Here is a 21253-nt window from a genome sequence, read left to right as displayed (position 1 = left end):
GGGTCTTCGTGGCCTTTCTCTGGTTGTGGTGAGCAGAGGCTACTCTTCCTTTTGGTGCCCGGCCTTCTCATTGAGGTGGCTTCTCTTGTTCTGAAGCACAGGTCTAGGGTGCGTGGCTTCACTAGTTGCTTAGTTGCCCTGCGGCATGTGGGATCTTCCCAGACCGGGGATTGAACCTGTGTCCCCTGCATTGGCAGGAGGATTCTCTACCACTGAGCCACCAGGGAAGTCTCAACATGTCTTTTAACATACATTTTTTAAATTAAAAAATTAGCCCCAAATTCTCCATTCTTAAGGATTTATAGGTTCTCAGATATTCAGAGTAATTTGTAACATATTTTTCCTTTGGTGAATCAATCAAATAAAATTTATTACATACTTACCAGGGTGATTGAAAAAAAGAAAATATGCAAGTAGGAGTCTATAAGATTCTATTATTACTATTAACTGCCCTCTATCCATTTCTTTCTTATGCTCAGCATGAAAAGTGAAAGTGTTAGTCGCTTAGTCATGTCTGACTCTTTGTGAACCCATGAAGTGTAGCCCACTAGCTCCTTAGTCCATGGGATTCTCCAGGGATTCTCCAAGAATACTTGAATGGGTAGCCATTCCCTTCTCCAGGGTATCTTCCCAACCCACGGATCAAACCTAGGTCTCCTGCATTGCAGGCAGATTCTTTACCTTCTGAGCCACCAGGTAAGTCCCTATGTTTAGCATGAAAGTGAAAGTATTAGTCGCTCAGCTGTGTCCGACTCTTTGCGACCCCAAGGACTGTAGCCCACCAGGCTCCTCTGTCCATGGAATTCTCCAGGCAAGGATATTGGAGCGGGTATGTTCAGCACAGCTGAGGTTAATTTCAGGGTTCCATGTATCTGAAGGAAATTCATGCTCCCATTAGAAGACAGGCTGAGATGAACAATGGACCATTTTTATTAAGATTCAAGATGAACTTTCTCCTGTCCTTCCCTCTATGAATATGAAGGTCTCCATCCCTAACCCTGAGGGATGGGGAGGGCCAAAAGGTCATCTCTTAACTTTAAAGACTTTTTTTTTTTCACTCAAGTGGCCAAAGCTTATTGACGCTCATGTAAAGGTCTGGATGCTGAGAGAAAGGGATATGGAAGCATTTATACTTGTAAAGGAGTTAAACATCTGTTTTAAAGTGAATTTGATTTATCTTGTGAGGTGTTCCCCATCTTCTAGTCACTGGACCGTAAAGACAGAGATCTGGGCTGGACTGGTGGCCACCTTCAGGCATGGTGTGCTCTGGGTCGCAGCAGCCAATTCTCTGCTCTGCATGTGTGCAAAACTTAAGATGATTAACATCAAAATCCCACTTCAGAGAGAAAATATTCCAAAACATCAGGCCAGTTACCCCAAAAGGATGCTGTAAGATACTCCCGAGAGGGGGTGAAGTCAGCCAACATTCAAGCACACAGACGACCAGAGAAACAGTCACTCACCAGAGTGAGGCTTCTGGAACGAGAGCTGCTGGTCCGACTCTCCAAACTGCTCCCTCTGCTCAGGTCACCAAGCCTGCAGCCGGGTGATGAGTCAGGGTCCATCTCCCAAGAGTCTGACTTCCGGTGATGGACAGGCATCCCCACAGTAACCCCAGCTGCTGGCTCACTCACAGGAAGTGGGGAAGGGTCCAGTGTCCCATGCCCTGGTGGTGGTCACCCTGTAGGAGTAAGCACAAGGTGACAACAGTTAGCACAGATGGTGAAGGCCTCGCCTCCCACAAGACACATGGGCACTGAGAGTTAAAGTCAGCTGGTCTACAGCTTGCACCGTTAAGACAAGTAGGACCCCTCAGTGTCAACTTGTTTGGTGATGCTCATTGCCAGTTCTCCTTTATCTCCTTCTTCACTATGAAGATGTAAGGATTATTTTTATTGACATATAGTTGACTTACAATGTTGTAATTTCTGCTGTATAGCAAAGTGATTCAGTTTTATATATATATACACACACATGCTTGTTTACATTCTTTTCTATTACATTTTTATCACAGGATATTGAATATAGTTCTTTATGCTGAACAGTATGATCTTGTTGTTATCCATCTTAGATAACAGTTTGCATTTGCTAATTCCAAACTCAGTCCTCCCCTCCCCTGTCCCCCTCCTCCTGAGCAACCACAAGTCTGTTCTCTATGTCAGTGACTCTGTTTCTATTTTATAGATAAGTTCATATATAGATTCCACATATAGGTGATATCATATGATACTTGTCTTTCCCTGTCTGACTTACTTTACTTAGTATGAAATGTTGAGGTCCATCCATGTTCCTGAAAATGGCATTATTTTATTCTTTCTTTATGGCTGAATAGTAATAAGATTTTTTTTTTTTTTTGGCTGCACAGCATGTGAGATCTTAGTTTCCCCACGGGGGATTGAACCTGGGCCCATGGCAGCGAAACCACCGAGTTCTAACCACTGGACTGTCAGGGAATTCTCATAGTAAGAATAATTTTTAAGGAAAGATGGGTGTACTAAAAATTACTTTGGTGCTGAAAATTTGATGAAATCATATTCTGGCACCGTCTTCTGCTCTCTGGGTCTGTATTTCCATGCTCCGCACGCTCCATCACATTCAGGTTCTGGCTTCCCTGTGCTGCTCAGAAATTCTAGCCTTTTCTGCCTCAGACACCACAACATTATGGTTCCTTTCCAGCCTCATTACAGTTCAGAGTTTAGGGGGAGTGACAAGACCTAGTGAACTGCTAACAGAAGACTGACACTTGCGAGATCCTAGACTCTTTGAAGGCCGTGATGCTACTGCAATTTCTACATAAGATGCTAAGGCCCCATCAGTTAGTTAATACCGTCAGGAAGAAGCTCACGTTTTCACTTTCAGGGACAAAGATGCCGAAACTGTCCCCACCCCCCAACCCAAGCCCCTTGGTTTCTGGCTGTTCCAGCAGGAAATTCAGTTCAGCCCCTGAACAATAGACAACCGAGTTAAACAAAACTGTCTAGAAGACCAAGGAAGCCAAGCGGGGAATACGGAAAGACGCCTCCTGTGAGTTACATGTGACCTACATTACAGCAAGTGAAGACACGGGTGTTCTCCCCTCCCTAGACTGAAGGCATGGCTGGGAGGCCTTACAAGCCCCTGCAGGTTCCTGGGGGGCCATGAGCTAAAACAGCCCTACGTACTACCTGGGTTGTGTACAGGCACTAGTGTGTACATTACTTCTATTATTTCTTTCTTTGGCTGTGCTGGGTCTTGGCTGCAGCACTTCGGATCTTCTATCTTCATTGTGGCATCTTTAGTTGTGGCATGGGAACTATTAGTTGTATCATGTGGGGTTCAATCCCTGGTCGGGGAACTGGATCCAGTTCCAGGGATTGAACCTGAGCCCCCTGTGTTGGCAGCATGGTCTCAGCCACTGTACCACCAGGGAAGTCCCAATGCATGTATTATTCTCAGAGAAAACTTAATCAGTATTGAACACCGTTAGGTGGACCTTGTCATTTAAGACCTCCAGAATTACTGCGCAATCTCAGAGAAATCCTGAGACGTTAGAACAGATTAAAAAAGAAATTATTCTTCACCCCCCATTTCTCTTCATTTCCCAGGTCAATCAGCACTAGTCAAATGACAATTTAGGAGCGAGGCTAGGGAACAGAAAATTCTGACGTATATACCCTTTTGGAAATTGCTATTATGCCAAATGGTTAAAAAAAAAAGACTTGAGAAAATGTTAAAAGTTTTGCAACTTAACAATAAGAAAGCCTAAACAAATAAGTTTTAAAAAAGAAAAAAAAAAGCCTAAGCAAATAAATAATAAGAAAGCCTGAACAGTCCACACAGCCAATAAAATGCGACTCAGAAGTTCAGGTTTCGGTGGTGAAACTCCCCAGAGTATCACTCTAATGAATTAAGTGCCTGCTGTGAATTGAGCACGCACACACACGTGTGCGCGCATGCACGCGCGCGCGCACACACACACACACACAGTGGACACACTCACTGTGTGAATGGCAGTGGCCAGTGACAGAGCTAGGTGAAGGCAGACAGAGGCATCACAGCTGCATCCTGGGGCTGCGTGGGAAGTGGGGCAGGAATTCTTAGATTCCTTCTGCCCTGCAGATTCCTACCCCCTGACTCAGCACTGCCTCATCCTGAACTAAGTCATCACGGCTCAGAGAAAGGGGGGCGGGCAGTGAGGCGTCCCCTCAACAGCGAGAGGAAAGGCAGGAAATGAGGTACTGATTCACCTCCAGTGAGGGACCCGGGGGACCGTGTGCTGGCTGGGACAGGACCTGGCTTGTCCTGCCAAGTCGCTTGGCAGACTTGGCTCGGGGTCTGCGCAGAGTGCAGCACGTGGGGCGGGGGCAGTAACTGACCACACCATCCCACAGCAGACCTTTCTCCTGTGTTTCTCCGATGGCTCAACGGTAAACAATCAGCCTGCCAATTGATGCAGGATTTGTGGGTTCAATCCCTGGGTCGGGAAGATCCCATAGAGGAGGAAATGGCAACCCACTCCAGGATTCTTGCCTGGAAAATCCCATGAGCAGAGGAGCCAGGCAGGCTACAGTCCATGGGGTTGCAAAGAGTCAGACATGGCTGAGCACGCACGCACACCTGCAGTTTAAAAGTTATTCTGATGTGGTAAAACTGCAGTGCTTAGACTTCTACAAACGCTTCCCTTGAAGGAAGATGAGGAAACTAATCAGAATTCTCCAGAAGCCAGAGGTTGTGGGGGAGAAAGTGGAGACCTTGGCTCAATACCCTTCACAGGCTCACACAGTCAATCTTCTTTCATCTCTTAAGGAATCAAGAACCAGGGGCTGTTCCTGGTCCTCATTCCCCAGGAGCGCCACGGAGGGGAGCGGATTTCTGAGCGGGAGGAGAACGGGTCTGCCCCAGCAAGGGGACAACCAGAGATAAAGAAGCAGGAGCAGACCCATCTGATAGGGTGGCCAGAAGCCGAGGGTCTGTGAGATCACGACCACCTCACAATGTCTCATCTCCTTGCCCAATCAAGGGCTCATGTTTTATGGCTGCAAACGTTGGTGCGCGTTATACAAAGGGAGGCCAGGGTTGGTAAGAGGGCCCCAGAGATGAAAACCGACTTCTCCCCGGGAAGCAGAGCAGGAGGCGTCACAGGTTAACACCATGGAGGGAAGCACGGGCTGTGTGTGCACGTTCTCTGTTTATTTGTTAGGCTTCCTGTGTTTGTTTCTCAGCATTTACTAGGAATATCTTTTTCTGGTGAGGTCCAGTTTATCGGGACAAGGTTGCAAGTGATCCACAGTCTTGGTAAATCGGCCAGTTGTGGCCCTCGGAGCTGACGGTGCTGGTGGAGCTGACGGGGCTGTGGCTGGTGAGTGCATGGGAGCCAGAGAGGAAGGTGGCTTCCCCCCCTCCTCCTCCCCTGTACGTTCCAGAAAGACCTAGAATGGCCTGGATGGAAGGCAGCTGGCCCTCCTTCCACCATCACCCCCGTCCATCAGAGTTCCAACTGGCCACAGTCAGGTCTGCAGAGCAATCCAAGGATCTGGGTCTTTCCATCATTCACCAAACCCTAGAGCTGATTCATCTTGTCAAAGACCCATCCTCAGGCACAGCGGCTTTCAGCCTCATCACACAAACAGCCTTGGGGACATCACTGACTCCTCCCTGTCCCTGCCACTCACAGCCAGCCAGCTGCCCGGCCCTGTTGATTCTTTCTGTGCAGTGTCAGCTGGGTCCACTTCCTTTCTGGGCCCCCTCCCGAGTACAGGACCACATTTTACCACATCTGACTCTTCTCTTCACCTTTTCCACTCTTGACCATCCTGCTGGGTTAATCTTGAAACACCACTGTGATGTCACCCTTCTCCTAAAAGCAATCACCCATCCCTACCACCAGGCTGCAGGATCAAAGTTTGTCCTACCCATCGGGCTTCCTTGGTGGCTCAGATGGTAAAGAATCTGCCTGCATTGCAGGAGACCCAGGTTCGATCCCTGGGTTGGGAAGATCCCCTGGAGAAGGAATGGCTACTCACTCCAGTATTCTTGCCTGGAGAATTCCATGGACAGAGAAGCCTGGTGAGCTTGGGCTTCCCAGGTGGCTCAGTAGTAAAGAACGTGCCTGCTAATGCAGGAAACATAAGAGACAAGAGTTTAAGCCCTGGGTTGGGAAGATTCCCTGGAGGAGGGCATGGCAATCCACTCCAGTATTCTTGCCTGGAGAATCCCATGGACAGAGGAGCCTGGTGGGCTACGATCCATAAGGTCGCAAAGAGTCAGACACAACTGAATCGACTTAGCACGCATGCCTACCCATCACTCCTTGCTTCCCTTTGCAATCCAACTTCCTTTCTAATCTCAGCATATTCTTCTAATGTTTACCATTCTCCTCCTTCACAAGGAGCAGATTCCAGATACTAGAAAAAGACAGGCAGATGAATAAGAAGCATCTCCTCCTCAAAGGAACTTGATCAAGGTATTGGTCCTTAATCTAGCAACGGGTCAGACTCAGACCTACTGAATACATCTTTGGGGGTAATACCTGAGTGTGTGCATTTTAATCAAGTTCCACAAGTAATTCTGCCACATGGTGCCAACTCTAACGGAGGACAGATGCATCACTGTGTTCAGCGCCGTGACACGGCACACGGGATCAAGGGGAAGGTGCCCACACTCCCTGGTAGGGCTCGGGGACTTTCAGAAAGGCCAGTGCTAAGAGATGCTTGAGATTTCAGGAGACTGCTAATTAAGCAAACCGTGCTGGGCATTCGAAACAGAGAATAAGCAAAGCTACAGAAACACATGGCCTGTTTGAAAAGTGGTTGAGTGTTTGAGGTGAAGCACTGAACTGGGCTAAAGCATGACACCGAATGAGCTGGAAAAGGGAGGAAGTGCAAATAGATGTACAAGGAGTAGACCTGAGCAAAGCAGGGCATGAATTTTGTTTTAATTTAAAAAAATTAAAAAAAAAATTTGGGGGGTGGGAGTCTTCATTGCGGTGCTTGGGCTTTTTGCCGCGCACACAGGCTTCTCCAGTTGTGGCACTTGGGCTTAGCTGGCCTGTTTCATGTCGGACGTTAGTTCCTCAACCAGGTTTCCTAGAGATTTGAGGAATAATGACTTATCAGATCATTTTATTGCCTGGGAAACTCTATAGAAGGCCCAGTGTCTCAGGAGGTGATACAGGATAGATGAGTTTGGATTTAATGAGAGAAGCAGAGGAGACACCCACAGTCAAGAAACCCGGGGTCAGTCTAGAAAGGAAACACTGAAGACAGCCTGGCTTTACTTGGAGGGAGTAACCTCGAATTTAAACTTTTCTTGGATCACAACTTAGCTCGCAATTAGCCAGGCAAAGGTTGACCAGATCCTGTTTACTAAAGAATCTAAACGGGAACAGATGAGTTCCCTTCCATTCACCTACTAGGCTTTGTCCCACTGGGGAGGGGGGAGGAGATCAACTTCTTTTGAGACTTAGGATTCCCTGCAGACAAGCTAAACGGAATCACAAGGGTGATTATCGTCTTTGCAGTTCCGAACATGAAGGGGAAAATGATCCTCCTTAACCAAATGATGTGGAACTAATTTTGCCTAGCATGACTGTGTGACAACTCTAAAATGAGAACCGCTCCGACTCACTGCCAAGGCAAACTCTTCACGAGAGATCTGGGTTGGGTCTTGGGGCTCTGAACCCCATGGACTGTGATCCAGGCTTAGAGATCCCAACTCCTGTCTAGACCCCACTGTGAACAGCCAGAGCTGAGGTACAGTCGGCAGAAGCACAGCCTCGGCTGGGAAAGGGGGAGAAACGAGCTCCTTAAAAACACCCTCGCTTCCCAGGGCAGGCCATCCACGAGGGCTGGATCTGTGTGCAAACTCACATCCCACTCCTTCATCATCTCATTTTCCACTCACAGGAACATTGGGAAGTTTTGTTCCCAAACCTAGAAAAACAATCTAAGGACAGAAATTACCTTGAAGGCTATATCCTGAGAAATCCCAATATAATGATTTAACAGCCAAGCCGCTTCCAAAAAGATAAGTTCTTCTTGACCTTCAGGGACATTAAAAATGCAGGAGCTTCACAGTAGAAACTGTTTCTGAGTCACCGTAGATCATTACCAGGTATGGGCTTTTCCTCTGGTTAAGCAGTGGGTGCAAGTAAAGATAAGTCATATTACATGGAAGGTATACACTCTGAGATAAAATAATCTGAATATACACAATAGACATTGTTAGCCTTAATGCTGGCAGTTTTTGCTTTGTTTTGTTTTGTTTTTTAATATTTTTATTTTGGCTGCACGAAGTCTTAGTTGCAGCACGTGGCATCTTTAGTTGTGGCATGTGGGATCTAGTTCCCTGACCAGGGATCAAACCCAGACCCTCTGCACTGGGAGCACGGAGTCTTAGCTACTGGACCAGGATCATCCCAATGCTGGCAGTTCTTAACAATCTTCACTTGTCCTAACATGCTCTGAGCTACTCAAACAAAGATGACAGGAGTCCTGTTTTATAGCTTCCTATGGTTTCTGTTTCTGTGCTCATTCCTAGTTTTATGGCGGTGATGTGCAGTAACAAAAATGAGTTTTATGATGAGAAATTACCTAGAAGATGAAGCTGTGATTGATATCAAGACTCTTGTATATTGTTTTATTAGCCCAGTCCATAAATTAAAAGGAAACAGAGTCCTGATATCCTTTCTTTTCTACTACTCAACTTAAGTCGGGCTTTAATAGAATTCTTAGGCTATAAATAATCATCTCATTTCTCCCCCTAATAATTTACAGACGAACTTCACAGGAATGATCATGCTCTGGTTATCACAACACACATGATAGTGCAACACAGCTCCATCCTGTCTCCCATTTCACACATAAAGGACAGTCTCTGCGCGCCCCCCCGCCCCCCAACCATCCCCCAAGGTACCAAAAATGCACATTGAGACACAAACATACAGAGCTGACCTGGCAGGTTGGCCAAAGTACTTTTGGGGTCCTGAAATTCATTTTCCTCCAAGTTTTACGCTCTCAAAAACTTTATTAAAAATAAAACAAAGACTCAATGCAACATTCACCAGTGAGTTGCAAGGACCTAATTAACCTTTCTGAAATCCTGGATTCCTTTTGGGACCACAGGCCTGTCAAAGTTGGCACAGTTTTCGTTTCCCTAACCAATCCTGTCAAAGAGCTGACCTGCAAGAACCAGGGCTTTCAAGTGTCTCTGGAATCAGCCTTTCTCTCTTCAAACCTATTTTCCACTATACGAACCCTTTAATCCAGCCTGGTCTCCCTAATGCTCTGAGCCACGTTTGGACTGCCTCCTGTCACTCTCCTCCCCATCTTCAGAGCCTGACTCAGAAAGGATGGCAAGCCTCGTCCACTCTTCCTTCCTTCTGGAAGTTGCTTATCACCCCTCTCTCCACCTGCACCTCCCACCAACTGCTCACCTCCCACCACTTGTTAACCATGCGATGCCACCTTTGTCCCTTGGATACAACTCACACATCAGATCTCATGCGTGTAGTTCTTCTTCCTCAGACTAGACTTTCAGGCAACACTCCCTCTCTCTTTTTAAACTATAGCCCGGGATTTTGGAAATATTTGTCTGAAACTATAGACTTAGCATTCATTATATAAGCAAAATTTACATTTTATTTTTAAATTTTTTATGGAAGTATAGTTGCTTTACAGTATTGTGTTAGCTTCAGGTGTACAGCACAGTGATTCAGTTCAGTTCAGTTCAGTTCAGTCGCTCAGTCATGTCCGACTCTTTGCGACCCCATGAATCGCAGCACGCCAGGCCTCCTTGTCCATCACCAACTCCCGGAGTTTACCCAAACTCATGTCTACCGAGTCGGTGATGCCATCCAACCATCTCATCCTCTGTTGTCCCCTTCTCCTCCTGCCCTCAATCTTTCCCAGCATCAGGGTCTTTTCCAGTGAGTCAACTCTTCGCATGACGTGGCCAAAGTATTGGAGTTTCAGCTTCAACATCAGTCCTTCCAATGAACACTCAGGACTGATCTCCTTTAGGATGGACTGGTTGGATCTCCTTGCAGTCCAAGGGACTCTCAAGAGTCTTCTCCAACACCACAGTTCAAAAGCATCAATTCTTCAGCGCTCAGCTTTCTTCACAGCCCAACTCTCACATCCATACATGACCACTGGAAAAACCATAGCCTTGACTAGACAAACCTTTGTTGGCAAAGTAATGTCTCTGGTTTTTAATATGCTATCTAGGTTGGTCATAACTTTTCTTCCAAGGAGTAAGCGTCTTAATTTCATGGCTGCAATCACCATCAGCAGTGATTTTGGAGCCCCAAAAAATAAAGTCTGATACTGTTTCTACTGTTTCCCCATCTATCTGCCATGAAGTGATGGGACCAGATGCCATGATCTTAGTTTTCTGAACGTTGAGCTTTAAGCCAACTTTTTCACTCTCCTCTTTCACTTTCATCAAGAGGCTTTTTAGTTCCTCTTCACTTTCTGCCATAAGGGTGGTGTCATCTGCATATCTGAGGTTATTGATATTTCCCCTGGCAAGCTTGATTCCAGCTTGTGCTTCATCCAGCCCAGCGTTTCTCATGATGTACTCTGCATATAAGTTAAATAAGCAGGGTGACAATATACAGCCTTGACGTACTCCTTTTCCTATTTGGAACCAGTCTGTTGTTCTATGTCCAGTTCTAACTGTTGCTTCCTGACCTGCATACAGGTTTATCAAGAGGCAGGTCAGGTGGTCTGGTATTCCCATCTCTTTAAGAATTTTCCACAGTTTATTGTGATCCACACAGTCAAAGGCTTTGGCATAGTCAATGGAGCAAAAATAGATGTTTTTCTGGAACTCTCTTACTTTTTCGATGATCCAGTGGATGTTGGCAATTTGATCTCTGGTTTCTCTGCCTTTTCTAAAACCAGCTTGAACATCTGGAAGTTCATGGTTCACGTATTGCTGAAGCCTGGTTTGGAGAATTTTGAGTATTACTTTACTAGCGTGTGATATGAGTGCAGTTGTGCGGTAGTTTGAGCATTCTTTGGCATTGCCTTTGTTTGGGATTGGAATGAAAACTGACCTTTTCCAGTCCTGTGGCCACTGCTGAGTTTTCCATATTTGCTGGCATATCGAGTGCAGCACTTTCACAGCATCACCTTTGAGGATTTGAAATAGCTCAACTGGAATTCCATCACCTCCACTAGCTTTGTTCGTAGTGATGCTTTCTAAGGCCCACTTGACTTCACATTCCAGGATGTCTGGCTCTAGGTGAGTGATCACACCATCGTGATTATCTGGGTCGTGAAGATCTTTTTTGTACAGTTCTGCTGTGTATTCTTGCCACTTCTTCTTAATATCTTCTGCTTCTGTTAGGTCCATACCATTTCTGTCCTTTATCGAGCCCATCTTTGCATGAAAATGTTCCTTTGGTATCTCTAATTTTCTTGAAGAGATCTCTAGTCTTTCCCAATCTGTTGTTTTCCTCTATTTCTTTGCATTGATCGCTGAGGAAGGCTTTCTTGTCTCTCCTAGCTATTGTTTGGAACTCTGCATTCAAATGGGAATATCTTTCCTTTTCTCCTTTGCTTTTCACTTCTCTTTTCACTTCTCTTCTTTTCACAGTTATTGTAAGGCCTCCTCAGACAGCCATTTTGCTTTTTTGCATTTCTTTTCCATCGGAATGGTCTTGATCCCTGTCTCCTGTACAATGTCACGAACCTCCGTCCATAGTTCATCAGGCACTCTGTCTATCAGATCTAGTCCCTTAAATCTATTTGTCACTACCACTGTATAATCATAAGGGATTTGATTTAGGTCATACCTGAATGGTCTAGTGGTTTTCCCTACTTTCTTCAATTTAAGTCTGAATTTGGCAATAAGGAGTTCATGATACAGTGATTCAGTATTTTGTGCAAATTATATTCCATTATAGGTTATCAAGGGCTTCCTTGATAGCTCAGCTGGTAAAGAATCTGCCTGCAATGCGGGAGACCTGGGTTCAATCTTTGGGTTGGGAAGATCTCCTGGAGAAGGGAATGGCTACCCACTCCAGTATTCTGGCCTGGAGAATTCCATATAGGTTATTATAAAATAATGGCTATAATTCCCTGTGCTATACAGTATATCATATAATAGTTTGTATCTATTAATCTCATACCCCTAATTTGTCCCTGCCTCCAACTTTGATAAACAGAAGTTTGTTTTCTATGTCTGTGAGTCTGTTTCTGTATTTACATGCATTTGCATTATTTTTTAGATTCCATGTATAAGTATTTGTCTTATTTCACTAGGCAAAACTCTCTATGTTCTTCTACATTGCTGCAAGTGGCAGTATTTCATTCTTTTTTGTGGCTGAGTAATATTATATTGTATATATATCACATATTCTTAATGCAGTCATTCCCTGATGAGTACCTGGGTTGCTTCCATGTCTTGGCTATTGTAAATAGTACTGATATGAACACAGAATTTACATTTTACAACTCTAAAACCATTAAAGTATCCTTAAAACAGACCTTTGACCTAAAGGAAAAGTTAAACGTGTAAGAGTCATTTTAGACACGTTAACCTCGTTGCGGTAATCACCCTTTATCCTTCAGTCACATTCAGAGACCAAAGCCTTGAAATTTAGGAGAAATTACTCCCAGTCAACCTAGAGATTTCCATCAAGGACAAATGTGGAGCAGGAGGGGAGAACTTTAAGCACGAATGATGCTCTGTTAAAAACTTGGCACCAATAACACCGTACACGCTAAGCCAGTAATGCTTCCTGATATTCACACGTGATAAGTTATCAGGATGCATGCACCCATGTGTACATCCACAGGTATAACCAGGACCAACAAGAAATTTCAAAATGGGCTGCCACAGAAACAAACAGCTGAAGCAAAATAAGTATGTAGTAACTGTTCTTTTGTATGGGCTCTTTCTCTATGTCAAGAAAACAAAAGCCTTGAAAAGAAAAGAATGCTTCCCAAAATACTCACTATGCAAACTAGCAAACTAGGACTAGATCCTAGCACAGAACATCAAAGGAAAACCTTTTTCAGGTAGAGACTGGTAGTTGCTGGGAGAGCTGGGGGCAGAGGCTTAGTTCTGTCTGGAGTTTTAAATCGTTGACGTGGTCAGTGGTTTAGCATCCTTTTCCTACGGTTTTGCTTTTTCTCTGAGTTGGGTTTTTTCCTTACTTCTGAAAATGTCTTCTGTAAGAACTTAGGACCTTAAACTCTTAACTAGCACTCAAGGGTATTAAAGACAATGTAACACTTCAAGGTCTGGCAGTTTTACTTCTCCAGAAGAATCTCCATGCTTTCATTTAGAGGTTGTTGTTTTTTTTTTAATTTTAAAAAAAGCTCTTACTGAAAAATGTAGAAAAACAAGATTGGTTTCAGATCGTCTCAATTGTGAATAGTTTCAACTATTAATAGGAGGCAGTAATTAATTTACTTAAGGCCATACGCCACATGAAAGTAATTGATTCACCTACATGTAAGCAAACACTTTCACACTAGAGGCCTCACCCAGGTAGGCTGGTTAACCTGCCCCAAGGGGAGAAGTCTTTCCACCCCAGTGTACTACCACTGAACAGAGGAGGCAGAAATCAGATCTTCCCAACACAAATCCTCACCAGAAAACAAATTTAACCATATTTGAGTTTCATTACTAATAACAAAAAGTAATGACCTAGGAAGAAGCAAACATAAAAGAATCAACAGGAGGAAAATCTAGCTTCATCTGATGAAATGTCTGCAAAGGTACACACTTCAACTTTTGATATTTTTAGCTCATTTTTTTAAAAATGGAAGGAATCCACCTGCAGTGCTGGAGACTCAGGTTCAATCCCTGGGTCGAGAAGATCCCCTGGAGAAGGGAATGGCAACCCACTCTAGTATTCTTGCCTGAGAAATCCCATGTGCAGAGGAGCCTGGCAGGTTGACAGTCCAAGAGGTCACAAAGAGTCGCACACGACTGAGCAACTAAACATACGCCTACTGCATTTCTGGATTGTTTGACAAATTAAAAAAAAAAAGATCGAAGGAAAAATCCCAGCTTAAGTTGTTCTTTTTTAGTTAAACAAGCTTGTGTGCTTTCTCTTTATTCAGCAGATGTTACCAGAGCAGCCACTGTGTGCTATTCCACGGTGCTAAAACGTAGAACTTCTTACTTGGACATAATAAGTATGCCTTATTGTTTTATAATGCTTTTTCTTTCTCCTGAGAAGCTCAAAAAAATTCTTGGCTGAGTTTTTCATTCCTCCTTGCAGCAAAAATAAAGCTGACTAAGAGCACGTTCATCCAGCTCTGGTATTTACAATACCTGGTGAGACCGGAAGCCAAGACCTGGTTTACATGTCTTATCTCAGGTTGAACAGATTTAAATCCAAACCAGAGAGGAGCAGAAATCCCACAGGACCTCCGGCTGGGTCCATCCACTGCGTCCAGCTTTGAACCCCGTCTTCTCCAGTCTCTCTGAAAGCCCTGTGCCTGCGTCTCCAGAGGCTTCCTCCTGCCCACACTCTTCCTGGACAACCCCTGCAATCCAGGAACAAAGCACTCAACTCCCTCCCTGTAATTCCAGGCCTGTGGGCACAGGCTTCTACCCCAGTTTTAACAGAGGGGAAAAGATAAGGGGCTTTCAGGACTTTCTCAAGAAATAGGGGACAAGCAATATGAAATAGGCTTCCCCGGTGGCTCAGCGGTAAAAAAATCTGTCTGCAATGCAGGAGTGTGTGAAAGTTGCTCAGTTGTAGCTGACTATTTGGGACCCCATGGACTATTCAGCCCATGGAATTCTCCAGGCCAGAATACTGGAGTGAATAGCCTTTCCCTTCTCCAGGGGATCTTCCTAATCCAGAGATCAAACCCAGGTCTCCCACATTGCAGGCGGATTCTTTACCAGCTGAGCCACCGGGGAAGCCCAAGAATACTGGAGTGGACAGCCTATCCCTTCTCCAGCGGATCTTCCCAACCCAGGAATCGAACTGGGGTCTCCTGCATTGCAGGCAGATTCTTTACCAACTGAGCTATCAGAGAAGCAAAGCAGGAGACCAGGGGTTCAGTCCCTGGTTAGGGAAGATCCTCTGGAGAAGGAAATGGCTACCCACTCCGGTATTCCTGCCTGGAGAATTCCATGGACGGAGAAGCCTGGCCGGCTACAGTCCATGGGGTTGTAAAGAGTCTGACATGATGTAGTGCCTAAACAACAACAATAAATATAAAATAGATAATCAGCAGGACTTGCTGTATAGCACAGGGAACTATACTCAGTAGTTTGTAGTAACATAAGGGACAAGAATCTGAAAAAGAATAGATATATGTGTATGTAGATATAACTGAATCACTTTGTTGTCCACCTGAAACTAACACAATATTGTATATCAACTATTTGTGTGTGTGCTCAGTTGTGTCCGACTCTTTGTAACCCCATGGACTGTAGCCCACCAGGCTCCTCTGTCTATGGAATTCTCCAGGTAAGAATACTGGAGTGGGTTTCCATTTCCTTCTCCAGGGGATCTTCCCAAAGCAGAGATCGAACCCTTGTTTCCTTTGTCTCCTGCCTTGATAGGCAGATTCTTTACCACCAGTGCCACCTGAATGCTTCAGTTAAAAAAAAAAAAAACAGAAAGAAAACAAAGAAATGTGGACAACCAAATGTTTGTTGAAAGAACTGGAGGACTCTAATGAACAATCAAGGTGATACTGATGTCAGCATTTCAAGGACTGCTTATCAAACTCTCTGGGAAAAAACTTGGCACCTTGAATGAATCAGCACTGGAATTTGATAATTACTCAAATTACTAAAAATTTGACAAAGGCCTCTTGGCCACTGAAGCTGTCAGGTTCCTCACCACTTAGGAAAACAAGACTGACATGAGAATTAGTTAGGAAATACAGTATGAAACACACTATTTTTATGTGAATTTTCAAGTTCTCCGACAACATTCTTCCAGAGCTTGAGAAGGGAAGGGTCAGATGTCTGGCCCACAGTTAGTGGATCAGATCACTAACGTAGGTCAGAAATAGCTGGGGCTTCCCTGTTGGCTCAGTGGTTAAAAATCCTCCTTGCAATGCAGGAGACATGAGTTCAATCTCTGGTCTGGGAGGATCCCTGGTGCAGCAGAGCAACTAACCCCGTGTACCGCAACTACTGAGCCTGTGCTCTAGAGGCCAGGGGCCGCAACTACTGAAGCCTACGTGCCCTAGAGCCTGAGCTCCTCAACAGAAGAGGCCACTGCAATGAGAAACCTGAGCACTGCAATGAAGAGTAGCCCCCACTTTCCTCAACTAGAGAAAACCCTGGGCAGCAGGGAAGACCCGGCACAGCCAGAAATAAATAAGAAAACAACACCATCAGTGATAACAAAAATATAGTTGAATACCCATGGTTAACCTAACAACTTTGGATCTGAATTGATAATTAACACTGTAAAAAAAGCAAAGTGTTCTTGAGATGCAGTTCTCATTGCAGTATGGCTTTAGCACCATTGATGTTAAAATATTTTTCCTTTTAATTAACTTATTTTTAATTGGAGGATAATTGCTTTACAATATTGTGTTGGTTTCAGCCTTACATCAACATGAATCAGTCTTAGGCATACACGTGTGCCCTCCCACTTGAACCTCTCCCCGCCTCCCGGCCCATCCCACCCTTCTAGGTAGTTGCAGAGCACAGGGTTTGAGCTCCCTGCTTCACACAGCAAATTCCCCCCGGCTGTCTATTTTACATATGCTAGTGTGTATGTTTCAGTGCTCCTCTCTCTTTTCGTCCTGCAAATTGTGTGGAAGGGATTTAAAACAGTTCTCTGGCTTACAAGAAAAATGAGCCCACAGCTCCTGGCTACTCAGAGTTCCGTGTGGGAGCCCTGGTGTAAAATGATCTTTTACGTGCCCGGTTGGAACTATGAGTTGTTTTTTTTTTAAAATAAATGTTTCTCCTCAGACCATACGTCTGAAATCACAACATTCATTCACAATAAGAATGAACAGGGAAGGAAAAAAAATACACAAGAGATTCACGTCGCACACATTTTACAACCTGATTGATGAAGTGAAGCTCAGCAGGAGCTCAGTCAACAAATTCACTGGTTCTCGATGCGTGTGGGGGACAAATTACATGAGGAAATCAAGGTCAGAGAGAGCTGGATTTAGGCTTTAGCTTTCCACTCTAGAGGGATGCCTTTTCAGACTTTTTCTGCACCAGAACTTCTGCTCCACATCAGATGTTTCCAGCGCCATCCCCTTCTCTGAACCATCTTATCTCCTTCATCTTTCTAGCCTCCCTTCCTCAACCCTTGGCACCCCGCTCAACTTCAGGTTACTGCCTCAGTGTACGTACAAACCTCTCCTCCACCGCAGAACCCGGCCACTCATGACCTGTCCATGGTTCGTGCCCCCAAACTCAAGGCTAAACTCTTCAGCATGATGAGTAAAGTCATGGGTCACCATTCGGACACCCCACTGTCCTGCCCTTGTTGGCCTGGCTCCAACGTTACACCCTCCTGAAAGGTATGGGTACCTCTGACCTCTGCTCCTGAAAGATGCATGGGCCTTTGAGATCGGCTCCCACTTGACATCTGTATCACTCTCACTAGATCACAAGTTTCTTGAAGGCTGAGACCATATTCACTGACATCTGTCTACGTTCCCAGGCGTGCCCAGCACAGAAGGAACGTGAGTGTTCATGAAAGCTCTTCAAACCCTGGGGATCTTCACAGAAAATGCCAAATGTGCCACTGTGGAAAACAGCAACTGACCAAACTCACCTGTTGAGTAGACAAGAACAGAGCCATCTTTTGTCTTTCCACACAAGACAATTCCTTGAAGTGAGCTATACAAAAAGAACTATTTTACATACACTCAGAGAATTAGGTTTGTAGGGGAGAGCTCTGGTGAAGCATGAGTGTATCACCTCCAGTTTCAAGGTCTGAGAGGGCCAGAGAAGTCACTTAGTCCTGCCCCCAGGTTCACAGACCGGGAAACTGAGGTCCACAAAGGTAAAGTGGTGAACGTGAGGGTTACACAGCTGTTTGGTGTTGAAACCTTTGGTGGAGAGAGTTAAGTACTGTTCTTTTTCCCTGTGCCAGGCTCTATTAATTGGTTAATTAAAAAAAAAATTACAGCAGAAACTAACACAATGTTGTAAAGCTGTACTCTAAAACTGTACTCCAATAAAAATTAATTGAAATGGTTTTTGGAACAAATGAAAAAAAGAAGGTAAAATAAAATGTAATCTGCAAACATCTAGAACAGAAGTGTATGAGAAGTGGTAGGTTTGTATCTCCAGGGACAACCCAATGACCAGAACATGGTAGGTGCCCCAACAGCCTACAAATACTGCTGAATGAACAGACCAGGCCTTCAGATAACTAGAATATGTAGAATATTAAATATTTCAAAGCACCAGCTGGACAACTAGTCCTCTGGGAGATGCAGCACAAGCTGAAAAGAGAAAACGGAAAAAGAAACGAAGCGAGACAACAGAATTAGGGTTTGAGAAGGAACATACTTTACAAACCAAGTCTTATAAAAGTAACTACTCTTGGAACTTCCCTGGTGGTTCAGTGGTTAAGAATCTGCCTTCCGATTCTGGGAACTTGTGTTGGATCCCTGGTCAGGGAACTAAGATCCCACATACCGCAGGGCAACTAAGCCCATGCACCACAACTAAAGAGCCCGTATGCTACAACTAAGACGTGACACAGCCAAATAAATAAATAGATAAATAAATATTAAAAAAAAAAAAACCTACTCTTACTCACTCGAAAGATGCCAGTGATAGAAAAGTTAATACAAAAGAGAATAAGTCCTTGAACAGAGTTTTCTCCAAAGAAAATCTTGAAGTGGTCACTAAGTCCATGAAAAGATGCTCATCATTATTAGTCATTAGTGAAATGCAAATCAACACCACAATGAGACACCACTTCATGACCACTGGGGTGGCAATAAAAACAAAAACACAGAAAACAACAAGTGTTGGTGAGGATGTGGAGAAACTAGAATCCTCAAACATTGCTAGTGGGAATGTTAAATGGTGCAGCTACTGTGGAAAACAGTTTGGAGGTTTCTTATAACTTCACTACTCACAAACCAAAAGGTGGAAACTACCCAAATGTCCATACGCTGATAATGAATAAGTAAACTATGATATATCCATTCAGTGGAATATTACTCAGTCACAAAAAGGAATGAAGTAATGATTCATGCTATAAATGTATGAATCCTGAGAGCACTGTAAGTAAAAGAAGCCAGACATACATTGTATAAGTCTACTGGTATGAAATATCCCAAAAGGCAAATCCACAGAGGCAGAAAGCAGATTAGTGGCTGCCAGGGGCTGAAGCAGGGGAGGAAATAGAGACTGACTGCTTAATGGGTATGGATTTTCCTTCTGAAGTGATGAAAAGGTTCTGGAACTGGATAGTGGTGATGGTTGCAAAACATTGTGAATGTATTACAGTTTATTGAATGTCAATTATATTGCAGTAAAGAATCTGCCTGTCAATGCAGGAGACGCAAGAGACCCAGGTTTGGTCCCTGGGTTGGGAAGATCCCCTGGAGTAGGAAATGGCAACCCATGCCAGTATTCTTGCCTGGAAAATTCCATGGACAGAGGAGCCTGGAGGGCTATAGTCCATGGAGTCAGACATGACTGAGCAACTGAGTGCAAAGATACTTGAAAGAAAATTTTTAAAACAGGAAGATATATCAAGCAAATGTTAACAACAGTAACAATGAAAAGATCACTTCTGGCTATACTGCATCAGGGACTTCCCTGGTGGCGCAGACGGTAAGGAGTCTGCCTGCAATGCGGGAGACCCAGGTTCGATCCCTGGGTTGGGAAGATCCCCTGGAGAAGGAAACGGTAACCCACTCCAGTATTCTTGCCTGGAAAATCCCGTGGATGGAAGAGCCTGGCAGGTTACAGTCCACAGAGTCACAAGAGTCGGACACAACTAAGCGACTTTCCTTTCTTTCTTTCTATACCACATCAGACAAAATAGACTTTAGGGCAAAAATCCTCACTAGTGATAAAAGCAACTATGTGATAATAAAAATTCAATTCCTATTAGACAGTGTATGTCTAACAATATAAATTTACAGATGCATAGTTAGAAATTAAAATAGAAAGTTGTATGTACACATAGTCTCAGAATATTTTTTAGCTCAAATATAAGGAGATATCAACAAAGACCCCATTATAGTGGGATCTTTCAATATACCTCTCTCAACTATTGACATGTTAAGCACACACAAAGTTAGTGAGAAATGATGAAATTAATAAAATTCATTTACTGGAGTAGGAAATGGCAACCTGCTCCAGTATTCTTGTTTGGAAAACTCCATGGCCAGAGAAGCCTGGCGGGCTACAGTTCATGGGGTCACAGAGTCAGACGTGACTGAGCACAGCACACAGCACAGCATTCAGTCATTACAACTGTAGGTATTAACTAATATGAAGAGAGACATATAGCAAAGAAACAAGCAACAACAACAAAAAAATAGGATTTCAATAAAGCTCATTTAACGGATATCTGTAGACCTCTACAGAACAAAATGAAAGAAAACATGCTTCTCAAACACATATAATGTGAATGTACTTAATGTCATTGATTAGTACACTCTAAAATGATAAATTCACTGTTCTATGTTTTTTACTACAAAGAGAGAGAACCAAGTCTTGAGTGGTAGGTATTTGGAAACATCCAGTCTGAAGATATAAGTTTGTAAGGAATAATCACATCGCTATTCAATAAGGCAGCATGTTCTGCCCTGCACATTTCTTTACCTTGGATCCAGACTGCATGGATTATAAACCTAGCACCTACTTCCTCAAAACACAATTCAAGATTAATGCTGCAGGTTTGGGAGGGGGACAACAGCATTGCTGAGAAGTGCAGCTTCAGGGTGGTTCTCTACAGAGGCTGCTATGGGGACTGCACAGTCCTGACGCTACTGTGCTAACGTGAACAGAAGTTGAACCCACTCAGATTCAAGAGGGGAAGGCTGCAGAGTCCCAGGGGTAGAGCTGCCCAGCCCATCGTCCTGAGAACATGCAGGCAGCGGTGAAGCCACCAACACTGCCACCAGAGAGGGCAGTGGAAACTGAAAGGAAAAGCCGCCCTCTACCAGTGATGGCTCGGATTCTGGGATGCTCCTAGGATGTTCCGGTACCCCTGGCAGCCGTCCATAACCAAGTGGGTAAGATGCACTTGAACTTTTGTTCCAGAGGATGCCCTGTTCTCAGCTCTGCTCCACTCAAGCCTTTCCCCTCTCTCCCCCAGGCTTCAAGGCTCAGC

General features: G+C 44.4%; 1 protein-coding gene across 4 annotated transcripts in view; it reads right to left on the bottom strand.

The window, feature by feature from the left end:
* PROSER2 (proline and serine rich 2) overlaps positions 1-21253 on the bottom strand; it is a 60519-nt gene that overhangs the window by 21266 nt on the left and 18000 nt on the right. Inside the window, exons 3-4 of one of the 4 annotated variants that reach the window (XM_081554073.1) lie at positions 7941-8106; positions 1464-1681 (exon numbers count right to left, since the gene is read on the bottom strand). In XM_081554073.1, the coding sequence (XP_081410199.1) occupies positions 1464-1601 (138 nt within the window). In that variant the 5' untranslated portion in view covers positions 1602-1681; positions 7941-8106. Of the gene's footprint in view, positions 1-1463; positions 1682-4730; positions 4881-7940; positions 8107-21253 lie in introns of those variants that run through there. The other 3 variants (XM_081554074.1, XM_081554075.1, XM_081554072.1) reach the window with 3 other exon arrangements.

This window comes from Giraffa tippelskirchi, chromosome 13, assembly GCF_054371585.1.
Source record: "Giraffa tippelskirchi isolate mGirTip1 chromosome 13, T2T-mGirTip1v1.2.pri, whole genome shotgun sequence".
Taxonomy (NCBI): domain Eukaryota; kingdom Metazoa; phylum Chordata; class Mammalia; order Artiodactyla; family Giraffidae; genus Giraffa; species Giraffa tippelskirchi.
Note: the sequence above shows the minus strand (reverse complement) of the source record. Positions and strands in the feature narration are given on the sequence as shown.